The sequence below is a fragment of the Centropristis striata genome, chromosome 20 (assembly GCF_030273125.1).
Source record: "Centropristis striata isolate RG_2023a ecotype Rhode Island chromosome 20, C.striata_1.0, whole genome shotgun sequence".
In the NCBI taxonomy this organism is placed as follows: Eukaryota; Metazoa; Chordata; class Actinopteri; order Perciformes; family Serranidae; genus Centropristis; species Centropristis striata.
In genome coordinates, this window is record NC_081536.1 from 8868132 (window position 1) to 8885811 (window position 17680).

Below are 17680 nucleotides of genomic sequence, written 5' to 3' on the forward strand. Positions count from 1 at the left end.
AAAGTAGCTGCTCAATCAGTGTTTGCTGGAGTATTACACCACTCTTACTGTTTCCACAGTAACCCAGGTGTTGCCAGATCAACCAGGACTGAAACCTTAAGGATTAGAAAGTTGACGTCTTGCTTTAGGGCACTTTAGAAGTGATGGTTAAACCCTCCAGTCACCAGCTTGCAGATGACATACACACTCCTGGTGCTTGGGAGGAAAAGAGCGACCATGTGGATGTTGGGTCGGCCACGTCCTAACTCTACTCTCCTTTGCTGTTAATGATGCTGGCATGTGTCAGTGGGCATCAGCAGCCTGCAAAGTGATCTGTTATGTGTGCATATTCATGGTTCTTGGATTTAAGCATGCGCTCTCATGCACGCCTGGAGGAAGAGGCAATAGATAAATGGATGGATGGACAAGCAGATGACAAATGGCTGAGCAAGGATTGGGAGCAAAGCCAGGCAAAGGGAGATGTTGGAAGCGAATCTGGCTGGCGGAGTGTTAACAGCTCTGAGAGATGGAGGATGAAAGTGACAACAGTTGAGTCTAAAGGAGAGTAATTAGGAGGAAAGAGAGAATGTCAGAGGAAAAGGGCAAATGTGGGTGTACCTTTATCTATGGAGGCTCCTGCCATGTGGTAGAAACTCAGGGCCGTGTCCACATCGTTCACGTTCTTTAGGAAAGTGAAGAAATTCTCCACTTCCTCAAAAGTGATGCCCTGCGCAAAAATGGGGAATACACAAAAATTAATCTGGGGTGAAAAACTTGGTGACAAATCACAAACAAATCATTCCTGCCGTTTCTACCTGAGCCTAGAGAGCGCTGCAGTCATGTGAAAAATGAGCCACACATTGTCATGACAAGAGCTGCGACTGCTCAATGACGTTTTGGGAGCAGCTCAGCAGTGTGACACAAATGACAGAGAGGGAAGTAGGCAGAAGCAGTGGCCACACATGGATGAACAGTGTGCCGCGGACGGACAGAGGAACAGACGGTCTAAGACACACATGCACATGTACACAGACACACAGCTGCCATGCTGCTGATGAGCTAATTTGCAAAAAAGTGAGCAGCTGGTCTCAGGCTGTAAATAACACTTTTCTCATTTACATTACAGGTTATGCCAATGGAAAAAGACAGACAGCGGCATGGAAAAAGAAAGCATAAACAGTGGAGGAGAGAAAGATGCTTACTGCACTTTAATTCCTCAGAGAGACACAACTCTGGCAGAACCAGCCTCATCTCTTCCTCATGCCTCGAAGGAACAGCAGCTTCCCTGCTTTTCTTTTCTCTGCTAAACACTGCATTTAACCATCAAATGTGCCTCATCATAGCTCATGTGATGCTTACTGTCTTTGGGGGAAAATAAAAAATGGGATGTATTTTTGCTGAAACACTTCTGGGGATACGATGTGCATGGGCGGAACTTCAGTCAATTGACTGATGGAGCTCATTACAGTGAAGCAGAACCAGCATGAAACCAAAGTTCATGCAAAACATTGGAAATGGGAAAGGATAGGTATGTACTGAAGATGGCACTGAGCCCTCTGGATCTTGAATATTTTTACATTTTAGCTGTGTTTGGTCGGTCCCAGCGGAGCCATTTCACTTGCTTAGAGCAAGGTGGTGGTGTTTGGTGAAAGAACGTCTCAGAGGAGGAAAGTCAAAAACTACTTTTTCTAAGGAGCATCTGAAGGAAATAAAGGAAATATGGGTGTAATGGTTCAGAGACCAAAAACTATCATACGACGTCCACAGGTTTCGTACCGTGGTTCTATCTTCTGCGACACAGTTGCATTTTTTGGATGCAAATGTGCCATCACCAGCTTTCACACTGTACGGGTTGACAGAGACCTCAGGCGGCGTGGTGAGAAGAAAGGAGGGGTGCCAGGTGGTGTAACATCACCATTAAAGAAAGCATCTATAGCTCAGAGATCAAACTGTTGGTTGTGAGTCTCCATATTATTATAAGCCAAGGGAATTTACATGTGCTGTCTTTGTTGTCTACATCCCAGCATCAGCTGCTGCAGGCGTAGCGATTGTTGCCACCCACTCTGTTACTGCTAAACTATACTAACTAGAGACTTAACACCCAAATGCTTTTAGGTGAAATTTTCTGCTGGAATTTATAGTATCTGTCTACAGGGAATAAAACATAGAATTAGAATAGGATAGAAGGGACATGGCACTGTTGATTGTGGTCATTTGGCAGGTCTCAAACAAAGCCTTATGAATACAATTGTACTGAGACAGCCCTAGTTTGTTTTCTGTTGTCTATGTATCTGGCTGCTGTACCTCAATCCAACACTTGTTGCTGAAGTAAAGCTAATGCGTCGATGGGACACGTGTTAGAATTTAATTTGTTTTTGATTTTGTTGACCATTTCTGTTTAATTTTTAAGTTTGCAAATGGATAAAAGTCACTTGTTAGCAATGTGCAGACTGGTCGTCTTAAATTCATTAATTACCGTGAAGTTTACAATTTATAAAGTTAATCTATCTGAATGTTCTTTGGTGTTCTTGAAGTGTGTGTCGGTTATCTTATCTTATCTTATATAACTTCTTCCTTATTCATCACAAAAAACCCATATAAACAGAACAGAGGCTCAAAATCGAGGACTAAACCAAATCTTGCATTTGGAGAATTCGTACACCTCCAGAAGTAAACTGAATGAGTTTTAGATTTATAGGAGAGCAACCGAAGAGGAGGACAACGCCTGAAGGGTTTATTAAGAAGCTCAAAGCGAGATGGAGTAATTATACCCTCTTGGCTGCTCTGGATTTGGTCACAAAAAACAGAGATAGTGGAAGGCAGAAGAGTTGGGGAGAGTAACTGTCGGTCAGTTGGATAACGTCAAGCTCAGAATGTGTTGTCCTCTCCCAGTGATGTATTACCCCTCATCCAGCCTGTCTCACACATTCGCAATGTCCCAGCACAATCTCCTTTTCCCTCAGGCACACACCGTCTGTCACACATCCTCGCATGTAGGCCAATTAGTTAAAACACTCCACACCACCACATCTCGAACAATATATAACCACAGAGTAGCAATCAGTTATCTCACAGTTCTACGGAAGCGTGAATAAGTAAAACACAGATTTATTTACCTGTGCATCCTTAAACATCTTCTTCAAGCCCTTCTGCATCTGCTTGAGTTTACGAGACTGGACGCCACTGTAGGCCAGCAGCATACCCCCAAACTGTCTCTCGGTGATTCGGCCACTCACAGGATCGTTCCTCTCAAACTGGAAGGAGAGAGTGAGACATATGAAGATTGAGTAGGACAAACAAATGAATAAGAGGACGAGGGCACAGGGAGATGGGAAACAGTAAATCCTGGTGTCAGGCTTCACGTTGAATCATGCTTGGAGCTGGCGTCGGTGACATTAAATCTGCATGTGCATGTTTTTTTTTTTTCTAACAATGTTCCACTGGGCCTTGGCTGTGTCAGGTCAATCCAGTCGATTTATGTCTGAGCCACAGGGCCCCCTCCCTCTCTGGACTCTCTCTGAATGTGCCAACCTCTCAAAATGTTAATTTGTCGCACTTGTGAGAGGCAGATCATGACTAAGCCAAAATAAGCCCAGGAGTCAAGATTTCAGAGGGTGACCTGACCATTCATGATCTACTTTTTGTGTGGGGAAATCATATTAAATTTGCAGATGAGCAGGTAGCGTACGGTGGGTTTGTCAAGCTTTTTCAGCTGAAAACAGCTGCCTGCTGCTGCTGAAACTGACACGATGAGAATGATAAGAGCAAACCAAAACAGTGAAGCTGCAAGCTGGCCACACTTAAGGACATAAGCACTGGTTATTATGATATTTCTGTTGTTATGCATGGACATACAGGCTTGGGTTGTTAGCATGTGCTGATCAAGTTTTTTTTTGCTATCAATCCTGATCAGAGTAATTTAATACTGAGTATCTGCATATTGATCCAACACTTCTATTCTCCAAGAAAATACAGCTGCACAGTGCAGCAGTACCGAGTGGTCGTCGGTACTGCTGCATGTCCATGTCTCCTCTAGAGCGGGGGCTGGGCCCCGCCCTCACAGAAACACCATGCACCATAAATGACAGGAAAACACAAGGGACTCCAACACTGAGTTGAAATAAAACAAGTGCACATAAATTAGGTGAATAACATAAATAAACCGTTTCATACTGCGCTTCACTGCCGTTTATGGTGTGAGGTGTTATGCCCCTGCTCTTACACACACAAACACACACACAACTTAATGGAGTGGAGAGACAGACAGCAAAGAGCGCAAGAGTTAGCTGCCCTACTTGTTTTGTTTTGTGTGAAATCCTAGTTTTTAAAATGTATGCATTATGCTCTGTCACCAGATTGTAATTCCAGCTTTACTGGGAGTTCATAAACAAGGGGTAAAATTAGAGTTACAAAAGCAAGGATAAGAGAAAATAAGTGAGGACCCGGCAAAAAAAAAGCTACAGCTGGTGAAATATGGCCTTGGATGAACTGCAAGCTCAGCAAATAGAGAAAGAGAGGAGAGAGGGCAAGCACACGAGAGTAAAAGACTCCAAGAATTGGATTGGATTAGCTATGTTGGTGACAGCATTATCTGTGGTATTATGATTTCCCTCTCTGAGCATTGTGGTATCATTAAGACCTGACAGATAGTGCTTTCTTTCTGGCAGATACTTAGACTGCAGTCTCATTCTTGGAGCTTCAGACGACGGCACCCTTATGGTTCAGTGTATCAGTTAGGCACTACCCACGCTAATTAAATAGATTAGAATAACCATATGCTCAACAACCCTGATGAGTTGTTACTGTATAAGCACAGGTCTGGTGTCACTCGGAGGAGACTGAAGATGGCTTTTATACTGTCACAGCTCTGACAGAGTGACACTGACCAGTGCTGACAGACAATCCACGCAGCTTTTGTCATCCTCATGCCTTGTTTTCCTTTGCATTATGCATTACATTCACCCATCACACACCTCCTTGCTTCTCTCCATGAACCCTGAAAAGGTTTGGTTTATGTTTACTGGGAGACTAAATGTAACAGGGACAGTATTATTTATTTCCTCCGAGTCCGCCATCAGTTTTGATGTGTACGCTTTTAAAAAGGTGAAGCAAAGACTAAGATTTAAGATTACAGCAAAGCTATAATATTCAAATTAATTCATTCAAACTGCACGCAATAGAACAGTAAACTGGTAGATGAAAATTCTCCATTTAATACTCTCCTCCTCCACTCATTCACCTTCCTCTTTTATTACCTCTAGTTTGAGCACATCATGCTGCAGTTTTCTCTGAAACTCCAGAAAGCTGCCGATGGTGAGCTTTCCCTTCAGATCCTCTCCAAAGAAGTATGTGGTGAGAGCAGAGCTGCAGCCAGCCGTCTTCAGGGTGTTCCCTGTGGTAGATCGGTCGCGATGTCGCATGCCCATACTGGTCTGGGAACGGATGATGCTCTGGACCTAAATGATTGAGGTGGAGTCCCATGTCAACCAGCATGATGGTGCAGAATATGTTTTGGAAGAACTTGAGATAATTTACTTTCTGGAGTATATAAATGCATTAAAAGTCTCATAGAAAGTGTAAAAAAAAGATGTAATTGGACAGCTGTCCCATAATAAAGCCACTTACTTGATTGCCTCTACAGTTTTAGGGCAATACATCAATTTTATTCAAATTTATGGTTTAGGACAATGTTAAAAAATGAGAATCTGTTTTCACTTTGAAAAAAGCTTTGAAAGACATTAAAACAACCACATGTATGATTTTGTTATTTTGAATGTAAATGACATGTTTAATTGCGTTTACAAAAGAGAAATTTATCTTTATATTCTTTTTTAAAATGAGAAATATCTTTATGAATAATTCTGTTCATGCCACACTGCATTTCAGAAACCCTACCACATCCAGTGGCAGAGATAATGATATATCACAGAGTGCAGAGAACAGCACTTATCTTTTCCCTCTGCGAAAATGTCACAGTGATGCACATCAACTTAACTTTAGTGCCTGTCAGTGTGTGTTACTGCTTACTGTAATGCAATCATTAGCTACTGCAGCTACAGCACGGTCCAAACGTGTGGGCTGGCTGTTTTAACCCTTAAGTCTCCTTCAACATGTTGAATTTGTGTGTTTGTGTGAAACTGGTGATCTCAGTCTTACCTGTTCAAACTCCTCCAGATCCACCTCTCCGTCACCGTTCAGATCAAACATCTTGAAAGCAATCTCAAAGTTCCTCTGGGGAGCTGGACACAACGGGATAGAAAAACACATAGTGAAATCAATGCAACACAACAAGTCACACTGAGTCGTCTCAGCTTTCATCTACCCTTCCGAGGTGCAGCGCGGGACACTTTAAATGCTCTTTTTTTGAGCCATCAGACTGCACAATGATTGCTTCGCAGACCAGACCCTGCACAGCTCTATATGTTTATCAGGAATAGAAAATTTGCATTAATGATAATTTGAATTTCAATTTTCTGCACTGTTTTTTTTCTATCTGCGAATGGCTTTCACTGTACCTCTGCTGCTAACACCCACAGTTTAACGATCAAACGGCCAGAGTCAGTGAAATTTGTTTTCGGTGCGGCAGGATAACAAGGCTCAGTTCACAGGGTTAGCTCTCATAGTGTGATAATGACAGACTAAATAAAAAAGGGAAATGGTCAGCCAAACCGTACCTCCATTCAGGATTTTTTTTATACAGACACAATGTTTCTTTTAGCCCCCTTAATTAATGCCATTATTCTGACCTTTTCTTCCTTACAATACACTCTGCATACTTCCAGAAGACATATACGACAGATATATAGGCTATACACTGACAGCTAATTAAATTCTATATCTTGAATAATAAAAACTATGTTGTTACAACAATTCCATACTACATAGATTTGATGTTGCTACACAAACTTATAACTTAGAAATGTATGAAGCCCTTTATGCCCTTATATTTAACCCTCGAGTCTCACTAGGGATTTTTAGGATTTTAAATTCTTTATCATTTTGACTGTGTTTATACCACCGTCCCCCCAACCCCCCTCCCTCACTTTTAAAAGTCAAACCTCAACTCCTATGATAAGTCTGTGATAAACTATGTAGCAAACATGCACATCACAGTATTTTCTTTAAAGTGAGGCACAAGGTTGTACTCTTTATTAGCCTGACTATTTAGCCCACGGCTGCCAAAATCTGTAGTTTCTACACAGAACGGCCCTTTTCCGGGCAGTGACAGTTGCTTTTGTGTACAAAGGCTATAATTCACCCGCTTGAAAACAAACTGGAAGCCATAATATTTACACTCCACATAATACAACCTCTGTTTGTTATTTTCAATGCCTCATTTTGACTGCTGTATACCATAATAACAATTTCTTGCATGAGCTAGCTGACTCCTTTAAGGGAAATTATTTAAAGATTAAAGATAATCTTGTCTTATTGAACAAAGTATTTACACTGTATAAAAACAGTAAATATGTTCCACTATGAGGCCTGAAGCAGGCAAAATATGCGTTCCTTTGTACTATTTTTGTGCCCATGTTAAATGGATTGAAACCAACCATAAGGCATGCTGTCCTGTACGCTTAAAAATGACTTGTCCTTGAAAACGTCCCCAGAGACTTTCTCCATATGAACGGATTATAATAAATGGTCGAGCTAAGCTGGTGGATATGAATATACTAGGCATTGGACGGGAAGGAGTAAGAGCTTTATTGTCATTATCACGAACTCTGGCACATTTGGAAAAGGATGTTTTTATGTGAAATGTACTCCCTGTATCTACCAGCAATGCTAGATCCAGCTGAAGCAAACTGATTCTGTGAAACTTCTCCGAGGCAGCTAGCTTGGTAGACACACATTATTAACTTTGACAGAACTGGAGATCACACTGAACAGACAGCCAGCTCTGTAACCTGGCTAATAATATCATATTGGAAAAGTCTTCTGTTTTTCAATTTCAGTCTTAACTGTCAGTAAAAAATCTGAGAGCAGAGGAGACAAAGAAGAGATCTACTTGGGATTTGATTCGTCATCAGTGTGATAAGATTTTAAAGGTACACTATGCAGGATTTTACTACAGCAGGACAATGTATAGACTCATGCATAAGTCCTTCCTCTCCATCATCACTTAAAATAAAAGAAGTCTGTGGCAGTGTCTGCGTCTGCAGGGACCCTGCCCTCTGCTAATATTTCCTCTTTTCTTTTCATTTCGGGGTTTTCGGGACGTTTCTGAGTTTCACTCTTAATGCACAGAGCTACAGAAATAGCCGGAAAAAAATTATGAAACTCTAGGTGGATAAAGTTTGGACAAAAACGAGAGTGAATCTTTAGTTGGCTTTCACTTTTGTTGAGTTAGTGAGGAGGGTCCAAGTTTATATGCTGTGTTTACAAACTAATTCCTGCATAATATGCCCTTAAAGATTTGGGAATAGAATGGAATGGGTCATAAAAGAACCATTAGATCTCTGTGTAGTCTGAGCAGCTCAACATGTACTTACTGGACAGCACTGTGGTGAGGAAGATGTAGTCAGAAAAGGAGATAAGGCCACATTCTCCCAATGTGTAAAATATGCTGTCCTCATCTGCAAACTTCTCCCTCTCTTGGGCGATCTTCTGCTCATGCAGGTCCCGACATAGAAAGGAAGAAGTTATTTAAAAAAAGATTTCACATGATTCAGCATAAGCCTTACAGCTTCTACAGCTGCCCGAGGTGTGGCTTTGTGTGTGTGTGCAAGCAAGTGTGTGTGTGTGTGTGTGTCTGAGAGTGGCCACACTCAAAAACAGAAACGTACACACATACTGTACTTCCACAGACACTTAAAAAAGCCCTGGTATATAAGGACGATGAATAGACAATTTATCACGATAACAGTCATGCAAATGCTGCATACACATGAAGCCGTACAGGCAAGTGAGGGTGGTAGTGACAAGCAATTAGTCTCTGGTCAGTTGGAGTACAAAATACATTATCCACCAGAGGCTGTACTCACAGTGTGAAATTGACATAAAAGAGAAGAAAAACATCACGAGAGACTGTAGCACAAACACACACTATTGATTAACCATATCTGTAACACAACCCAAATGTATTAATCATTAAAAACAAAGCTCTCTCTCACACACAGTTATCTGACGGTTTTCTGTTAGCATGTGTATATTCACAGCATTGCATGAAAGAGTGACTTAATCACATGCACACTACACACTCAGTGATAGAGACTTGAAAGACAGTGTCCACCAGACAGAGTGGACAGACGGACAGAGCATGCCTTGGGAGGGGAGTGGGGCTGGGCCACGCTGAGCCCATGTGGAGTTACCTCCGTCTGTAAGAGGTCCAATTCAGAGGAGGAGGAAGGAGGAGAAACAACTGTTAGAGAAACAGCGTGGCCTCTGCTGTCTTTAGCAGGGCCTTGAACGACAAAGACATTCATATGCATCCAAAGTGTCGCACACACACACACAAAAAGCATCTTGCTCAAAACAAGATAATTGGAGGACACCAGTCAAATTAAGAATTCAATTATGTCTCTGCAGTCAGTAAGCAAAGAATATGATGCAGCTTCACTAACAAGGCTGTTAAAACTTTTATTTATAACTACTGTCCGTATATTCACTGGAGCTGTATGCAGATTAGGCATTGCAAATAAAAGCTAGTCCCATACTGTCGGTTAAAAGGGAAATAGACCTCATTATTATAATTATTACCTTCGCCAAGGTAGTTATGTTTTGAGTATGGTTTGTTTTTTTTGTCTATTTTCCAGTAGAAATACACATAAACTAAGGATTTTCATGAAACTAAGTGGAAGTGTGTGGCAAGGGACAAGGGAGAACCCATTACAATTTGGAGCCGCTCCAAATCACCAAATTTTGGGGCGAATATACAAATTACTTTTCACTTCTGTCAACACTGCTGCTGTGTTGCATTCATGAGCTGTCAAAAATAATCAGGAAAATTAGTTCCCAATTATATTTCATGGCTCATCTGATCCATTTCTCAGCTCTTTGTTGTCACACAATTCAGGAAGCAGCTGTCAATGTGTTGTTTAAAACGCTCTGAGCAATAAAATACAAACCAAACAAATAAAAATAAAGAACAACTTCCCAACTTGGGAAATGGGACCATCTGGGGAGCATGTGAATGCACCATTGGCCTTAAAGGAAACCTGCGCTCTCTGAGTGCCATTCTAGTAATTCTTGGTAAAATGGTAAATGGTAAATGGCACTTATATTGCCATTACACTACACACTACATTCATTCACACTGGTGGCTGAGGCTACCAGGGCACACTGGTGCCACCTGCCACCATTGGGAGTTCATTCACACACCGATGAACGCAGCATCGGGAGCAATTTGGGGTTCAGTATCCTGCTCAAGGATAATTCGACCATCCATCCATCCTTTCATTAATATAATTACTATTTTATCTTATGTGTGTGTTCTTTCTATGTCATTTTGACATGTTTGTTGATATAGAATAAAAAACATGGCAACTCCATGTTGTTGTTTATTGTTATAGCTTGACAATAAGGGACAGAGACTTCATTGTGACATTAATTGTGAAAACATACTTGAAAACTTAAATTTGGTGGCATCCTCCTTAATAACATAACATGACAAAATTCATTAAATTTCTTCCCCCATGACTCGACTCCCTCCTCATGATAAAGACTGTAAATCAGCTGATATATAAGCATTTAAAATATACCACTGTCCCAAATCGTGTCTATCTTGACTCTTACATGTCAGTGATACAAATATAGAAAATAGTGGTTTCTACTGTAACATTTATTATTGATGGTATCTACATTTACAGTATAAGGGGAGAAGGGAGTGGGAGAGAGAGGGGGGAGATGAGAGAGAAAAATAAGTTATTTTTGGAGAAGTGCTACTGGTTGAGAGACACACAGAGATAACAAAATGCAAAATGTTCATTCTTGGTGGCATAAGCATTCAGGTGTTTGCATGTGTATAAGTTTAGAGAAAAATGAAGGGCAAACAGAAAGGTAAAGTAAGAGTAGAAGAGGTTGGTATCGGCCCCAAACAATGACACACGAAAGACCTCTGAGCCCGAGGTGAGCCAGAGTCCTAACCCCATTCCACGAAAAAGAAAACACACACAGCCACACGAGTGTGTAATTCATTGGGCAAGCACTTACTCACGCCCACACAGACAGCTACACAACTGCGCACATGAGAGACATAAACACACTGGGCCTCATTATAATGATCAGAACGGAGGCACAGAGCACATTAGGCATAATAATTTGTTCTTTTTCAGTGTCCTGAGTCAAGGACAAAAACACCCCCGCAGAATAGCCAAAATGACATTCAAGGAAAATGTGTCCAAAGATAATAGCCAGCCATCCAAGAGTGGAACAGAATAGCGTTTTCGGCTGATAAAAGAAGGGATATCAGAGTGTGTATGAGCATACTAACCAATAAACACACAAACACAGAGCTTTTAGTCTGATGCAGCGTGTCCCAGTCAGGAGAGAACACGATTCTCTCTTTTAGGATCCCACTCTACAGCCACAGACTTCACTGCTGAGCTGACAGTATAGCTTTCACTTGCCAGCTCTACCTTACATACACAATGTGCTATCATACTGTACATCTCTCCGACAAATGTATGATGTAACACCGCACTCTCTCAAGCAGAGCGAGGGATGGCAGTGTGTATATCGAGCTGTGCTGTGGGTTCCACCTCAGCTTTTAAGCCTTTCAGTGGAGCTTGTGGCTGGGCTGTTAAACCATGTCCTATCTCCTCCTTCATCCTCCACCATTCTGTCACTGGTGCAAGTCTCGGCTTTCCACTGTAGTTTTGCACTAGTGGGTACTCTGACAACAAGCCATTGGCTCAGTGAAGAAATAAAACAATATTAAATAAATAACCGTCCTGACATTGACTGATGCTAATTATCTCAAAATGGCATGAATCGTTCTACCAGTGATTCAGATAAATAGTGAAAAACACTTTACCTACCAGAGAGACTTATTAGGTTACTTGATTCCCCGGACTCAGTGTCTCATCAGTTTTTATTCATCTACCCAGAGGACATTATGCCTATAAAACTTGCGGCTGCAATCACTAAAATGATCTCAACTTCATTGGAGGCTGTATTTAACACCCATCTTAGATTTTTCCCAAAGCACTGATCTACAAATGACTGTAAATGTAATTGCTGCAGCACTCAAGTTAATGAACAGCTAACGCCTCGTCCGTCCGTGTTTCTGTTGATCAGTGTCAACTTCATAGCTGTCTGTGTATGTAAGCATGATTTCTTTTTAAATCTCTGCCCTGTGCCTGCTCATGTGTTCATACATGTCTGCATGTGTCAGCTACGCTATGGCCAAGTCCACGAGCTGTATCCAGATGATGGCCTGAACAGGCCAACTAGCCTGTGATCTGAGGCAGAAACACACTTCTGACAGAGCTGCTGGCTGGATGGCGCTGGCGGCGGGTCGTTCAAATGTACTGCTGTCATATACACACACAGACGGGGTTAAAGGTTTGGTCGGGGCTAATCTCTCCAATGCACCAGGCGACAGAGCAGCCCGATCGCTGCCCTGGCCAAATTTAAACTAGCCCAAGCTAAAGAGTCCAACGAATGAGACCCAAGTCAAGCACAGCCAGAGGCATGCATGCAAAGGGGCTGCATCTCTTTCCGCTCATTTAACATGAGTGCCTAAGAAACACTTTCTAAGCACACCATAAAGAAGTGGCACACTTAAAAACTTGGCTTGCTTACAAAGCTCTTTAGGATTCTCATATATCATTGTTAAATCCCAAACCGACAAATTTTATGCCTTTACATTTTCATATAGCCTTAGTTTCTACCAACTATCCGAAATGTAGGAAACTCTTAAGAAACGATCAAAGCTTTAATAAATTCTCAACATGTGTTAGTTTTCTTTTACTTCCAAACGAATCTAATATAAACACATTTAGATGATGAAATGCACCACATGACACTGATGGGCTCAGTGATATCACAGCTGCGCTGATGAAAAGGCATCTAGCATCCTCATCATGTCATAATAAGAGAAAACATGCAGCTGTTGAATCAACTGTGATTGAGATGAGACATTATTCAACACTATACTGCAATCGTCAAACATGGACATTTGAATGCTAAAAATATGTCTTGTGCCACCCCCTCCACTTTCTGCTGGCTTCACTCTTATTATTTATGCTGCTCCAGCAGCAATTTGTGTGGCCATGCGCTTGGCTTAGGAGCTGATGGCAGCTTAGACTTGGCCCTCTCTATTACCACTATACCAGCTGCAGTGCTTTGTTATTGATTAAATCTGTGACCCCGTCCAACACTGCAGCTGCAGACACCCCGATAACAGGAGAGAAGAATAGAGGAAAGTGGATGATAAAAGAACTGGATGAGAGCCACATAGTTTGTGCTAAAGCTTTAAAATATTAATTATCAAACAAAAGACACAGAGACTTTTCTCAGATAATGTCATATGACACTGTCTGCGAGGTCTCCTCTGAACACCACAACAAAGAAATGAATTTATGGGTCTACGCTGAGTCCTGCCACTGAAGATGAAAATCCCAAGCTGCAAAGAGGAAATCTGCCCCCACTCTCTTTGTCTATGCATTCATGTGTGTCCACTTGAGTGATGCCTGTCCCTGAGCAACCTCTCATCTTTTGTACAGGTGAGTCGCTAGAACCTGGTGCACTGGAGCACTTCACCAGTGGGGAAATACTGATTAAAAACGAGAGAGATGTGTACAGTGTGACAGACGGACAGCGCAGAGTGAGTGAAAGAGAGGGGGGTGAAGGGGGCGAGTCAAATGCATTAAAAATGGATCAGTACTTTTATGACTCTTTGTGTAATAGGGTAGCTCTGGGGTTACAGTCACTTTGACAGGTACAATGAAAGACGTGAGTTTCAGGGGAAAGGGAATTTGAAATGACCTGCTTGAGGGGTGAAGTCAACCCGGGTCTGAGCCTGACATTTCTGAATGGTGGCTGAAAGCTCTCACAGTGTGTAAGTGCACTGCCCTGTGCTGCAACACCTACAACTAGGGCATCATCTCCATCCAAGCCTGGAAGAAAACCACACTCATGATGCAACTCAATACCAGAGGTGGGACAGAATCATTATTTTACAAGTCACAAGTAAGACGTAAGTCTTTTCACTCAAGACCCAAGTCAGAACTGAGTCCTACAGTGTTTCCACACATATAGTTACGAATCAGATGACGAATTTTTAAAGTTTGAGTGTTTTCCCTTTGGTATGGTTTCTTTTCACACAGAGAAAAGTCCAAGCACACCAAACAGCATCACTATAAACCATGTGAGAACATTCACTCTAATTATTGGTGAGACGTGTCTAGGTCAGGAACTACAAAGTAAATACAGGAAGAATATTGTTTGTTCTGGAATTGTGCATATTTTTGTGAGAGAAACATTGATATGCATTTCTCTGGCTAGCTGAAACTACCACTACACAAGCTGCTACAGTTGCATCCCAGTTTGCAAAGCACACCTGACTACAGGAGTCGTTTAGCGCAAACTTGTGGAGCACAGCTGGTAGTCGGCTCGGATTGCGGTCAGATCGTGTTCCCACTGCAGACAAACTTTAGCGAGGCCAGCCAGAGTTTGCGATCGAGATACATTCTCATTAATATTTGGGTTTGGGGGAAGGTGTCAACTATTGTCAAGTCATAAGGCTTAAGTTCAAGTGAAGTCACGAGTCACTGGTGTTGAAATCAAAGTGTATTTGCAAGTTGTTTCCAAATAATTTCTGACTCGAGTCCAAGTAATGTGAGTCCAGTCTACATCTCTTAAACTTAAATTCATCCTTGACCACCAGAGTTGTCAAGCGTGAACAATTAACTAAATCAACTCAGACCAAATACACCACAGTCTGTAGGTGGGCGGGCAGGTGCGTGGGGGGAGAGAACAGTGATGTATTAGCTTTGCACCTCTAGTCCCAGGGGTAAATTCAGAGCAGGTGTACTGTTAATAACTCATAATTATTCTGGGAGCTCAATCAGAATAATGGACCCTGATGTGGAACACTCAATAAACAAATTTCAGTCACTGAGGAACAGCAGCTGTCTCACAAGAGGAGAGGAGGAACCCAAGTAGCTGACCAACACAACCTCTTCTACTGTAGATTAGGAGCGGAGAAAGAGAGAGAAAGATGTGTGTGTAACTGTGTTTGTGTGTTATGTATGTTAAAAAAGACAAACATTGACAGAGAGGCTAAAGAAAGCATGTGAGAGTCGAAGACAGTGTGAAAAGATAGAGAAGTTGAGCGGTGACATTCCAAGCAGCGGCCCCTGGGAGCTTCCTGTGAAATCAAAAATAGTGAACACGACAACAGTTGGTGTGACAAGAGGCTTGTTTCCAATGGAGCAGCCCCACTCCACTCCTCACTCCCTCTGAGGGACAGGTGTCCGCTCGCAGTCCTGGCGGCTCACATGGTAGACGCTGCGGCCTTTAGAGTGCCACAGCATGTAGAAACAGTTGGGATACATTAAAGATGTCCTGCCTTCAGTGACTCTAAACCATGCTCTACAGAAATCATGCAGCACTGACATCCGGACAATCCAGAGAATGGATTTGTGAAGGTTATCAAGCACATCAATACAGCCTCGATGTTAGCTAACAGAGCCATATCCTGGGTCCATATACCACCCTGTGAGGCCACCATGCGCAGAAAGGGGGCGCCACCACCAGCTACTTTCTCTGTGAGACACAGGCAATAGAGCAGTGCATGCTGGGAAAAAGGCTAGAGTGCCAAAGCATGTGAAAAGCTAGAGCTGATATTTCTTAGAAGGGATGAAGGAGAAAAGATGTGTTTATAAAGCAAGACAGAGGGAGTGCAGGGGAACAGCGCTGCTATGATTTGGCATTGACCAATGCAACTTCCTTATGACTCATTTTAGCTGCTCTTTGCATCTCAGCTTTGCAAGACTTGACATTCCTCTCAAAATTCCACTATTAATGTATGTGAACTTTACTTTGGGGCACTGACTAGTGTATAAATTATGTAGCAGTGCTGCAGTGTTTAATAATCCCTGTCGAGGCAAAGTATAAAGTCCTCACTTTCAATAATTCAGCATGGAAGGTATGGCACGCAGCTGCCTCCAACAAGCTATACAAAGGGCACCGGGGAGGTCTCCAACATAATGTCCAATAATTATACAGAGTTTGAGTTTGCATACATGTGCACACACAATGGGGCGCGTGCCTTCTCCAGTTTCTGACACGCCCCGTTATTATACGGCACACAGGTTGGAACCTGCCCTTTGCTGCGCTCGGCTTATCGTCACGTCACTTTGACTGACAGAGGCCTTCAGAACTGCATAAAGGCCAAATCATTTAGTAGATAAAGCTTATAGGTCAAGGCTAATTTATTTACACGTATCAACATAAATGTGTATATCAGAAGCATTTGAATCACAAAAGGTTTCTCCAGTGAACTCTGGTGAAACATTTTGGAGCAGAGCTGGAAAGTAGTAGCAAGAAAATCCTCAAATGAACAAATTCTTACACATTTATGTTTGTGATACAAGCAATTTAAGTGTTGCACTATATGAAACCAACAAATAGGGTAGATTGTTTTTTCCTCTACAAAATTTGTTATTTCTCATAGAAGGACATCTGAGGGTGTATTATTGTGATTATACCATGGCCACTTACCATAGGCAATAAGACAAGCTGTTCTCAAATCATAAACCATCTTAAACCCTACACATAGAGCTGTTTTTTAGGGCTGGAGGTGGAAGGGGTGTTTATGGGGAGATGGCAGGTCAACAGTAGATGCTTCCCGGAATTTGTTTACATCATCTGAAAACAGAGAATCTAAAGCTTAATTTAGGAATGTATGACTGTTTGTAATAAACATTGTGTTTTGTTTTTTAAAGTTTACACTGTAGAAGGACTTAACATTGTGATGGAAGTATATGGTGACTATAGTGCTAAATTGAACAAATTTGGACCACTCAAGAATGAATAAAAATGGTCAAAAATCCCTCCAAATTTTTCAGTGATTTCATGGCGAGCACTTCTGAGTACATGTTCCCTTTGGTATTAAAGTCTTGTGGTTCTCGGAGGGTTAAATGTTGTTTATAATTGGTTGATAATGGAACAGACCTAAACCCTGATTATCAATTAAAGTAATGTTATCTGCTGCTCAATGTACTTTTGCACAGTGGTTAAATTGTTGACCAGCCAATCAGAAACAAGTCCTTTCCGTGGCCATGGTATAATAATCTGCATGATTATATGAGAAAATACAGTGGTGGTTCTTTATTCTACAAAAAACGCATACCCTGTGAGAGGACAGCTAAATGTAAATTCAACATTTTAATACCACTCTAACGCTTTCCTGTTAGAAATTATACACTTTAATGCACAGTTTGGCTGCTGTTCTATCCAAGGTGGTTGTAAACTTAAGTGAGGCTGTAACTCCGGTTTCACACTTGCTGAAGCTGAGATGTGGTGAATCCAGAAAAAAACCCTACTTACTTAGCTGTTCCCCTGGACTGACAACACTGAATAGCTATGCCCTCCATGTTACTAGAGGAGTGAGAGAGTGAGTAATAGAAATATAGAAAACTATTCAGAGACAGAAAGAAGAGGAAAAAGTATAAATGGACAAGAAGGGAGTAGGTAGAGACTACAAAGTGCATTTTTTTCATTCAGGTGCACGCATGCTGCTCGGCACACACCC

The 17680-nt window shown here is 41.8% G+C and overlaps 1 protein-coding gene across 4 annotated transcripts in view; it reads right to left on the bottom strand.

Moving 5' to 3' along the window:
* Positions 1–17680, bottom strand: part of micu1 (mitochondrial calcium uptake 1) — a 39158-nt gene that overhangs the window by 4250 nt on the left and 17228 nt on the right. For 2 of the 4 annotated variants that reach the window (XM_059323847.1, XM_059323848.1), the window contains 5 exons: positions 8472–8586; positions 6136–6218; positions 5235–5435; positions 3096–3233; positions 598–706 (listed from right to left, as the gene is read on the bottom strand). In XM_059323847.1, the coding sequence (XP_059179830.1) occupies positions 598–706; positions 3096–3233; positions 5235–5435; positions 6136–6218; positions 8472–8586 (646 nt within the window). Of the gene's footprint in view, positions 1–597; positions 707–3095; positions 3234–5234; positions 5436–6135; positions 6219–8471; positions 8590–9290; positions 17550–17680 lie in introns of those variants that run through there. The other 2 variants (XM_059323850.1, XM_059323849.1) reach the window with 2 other exon arrangements.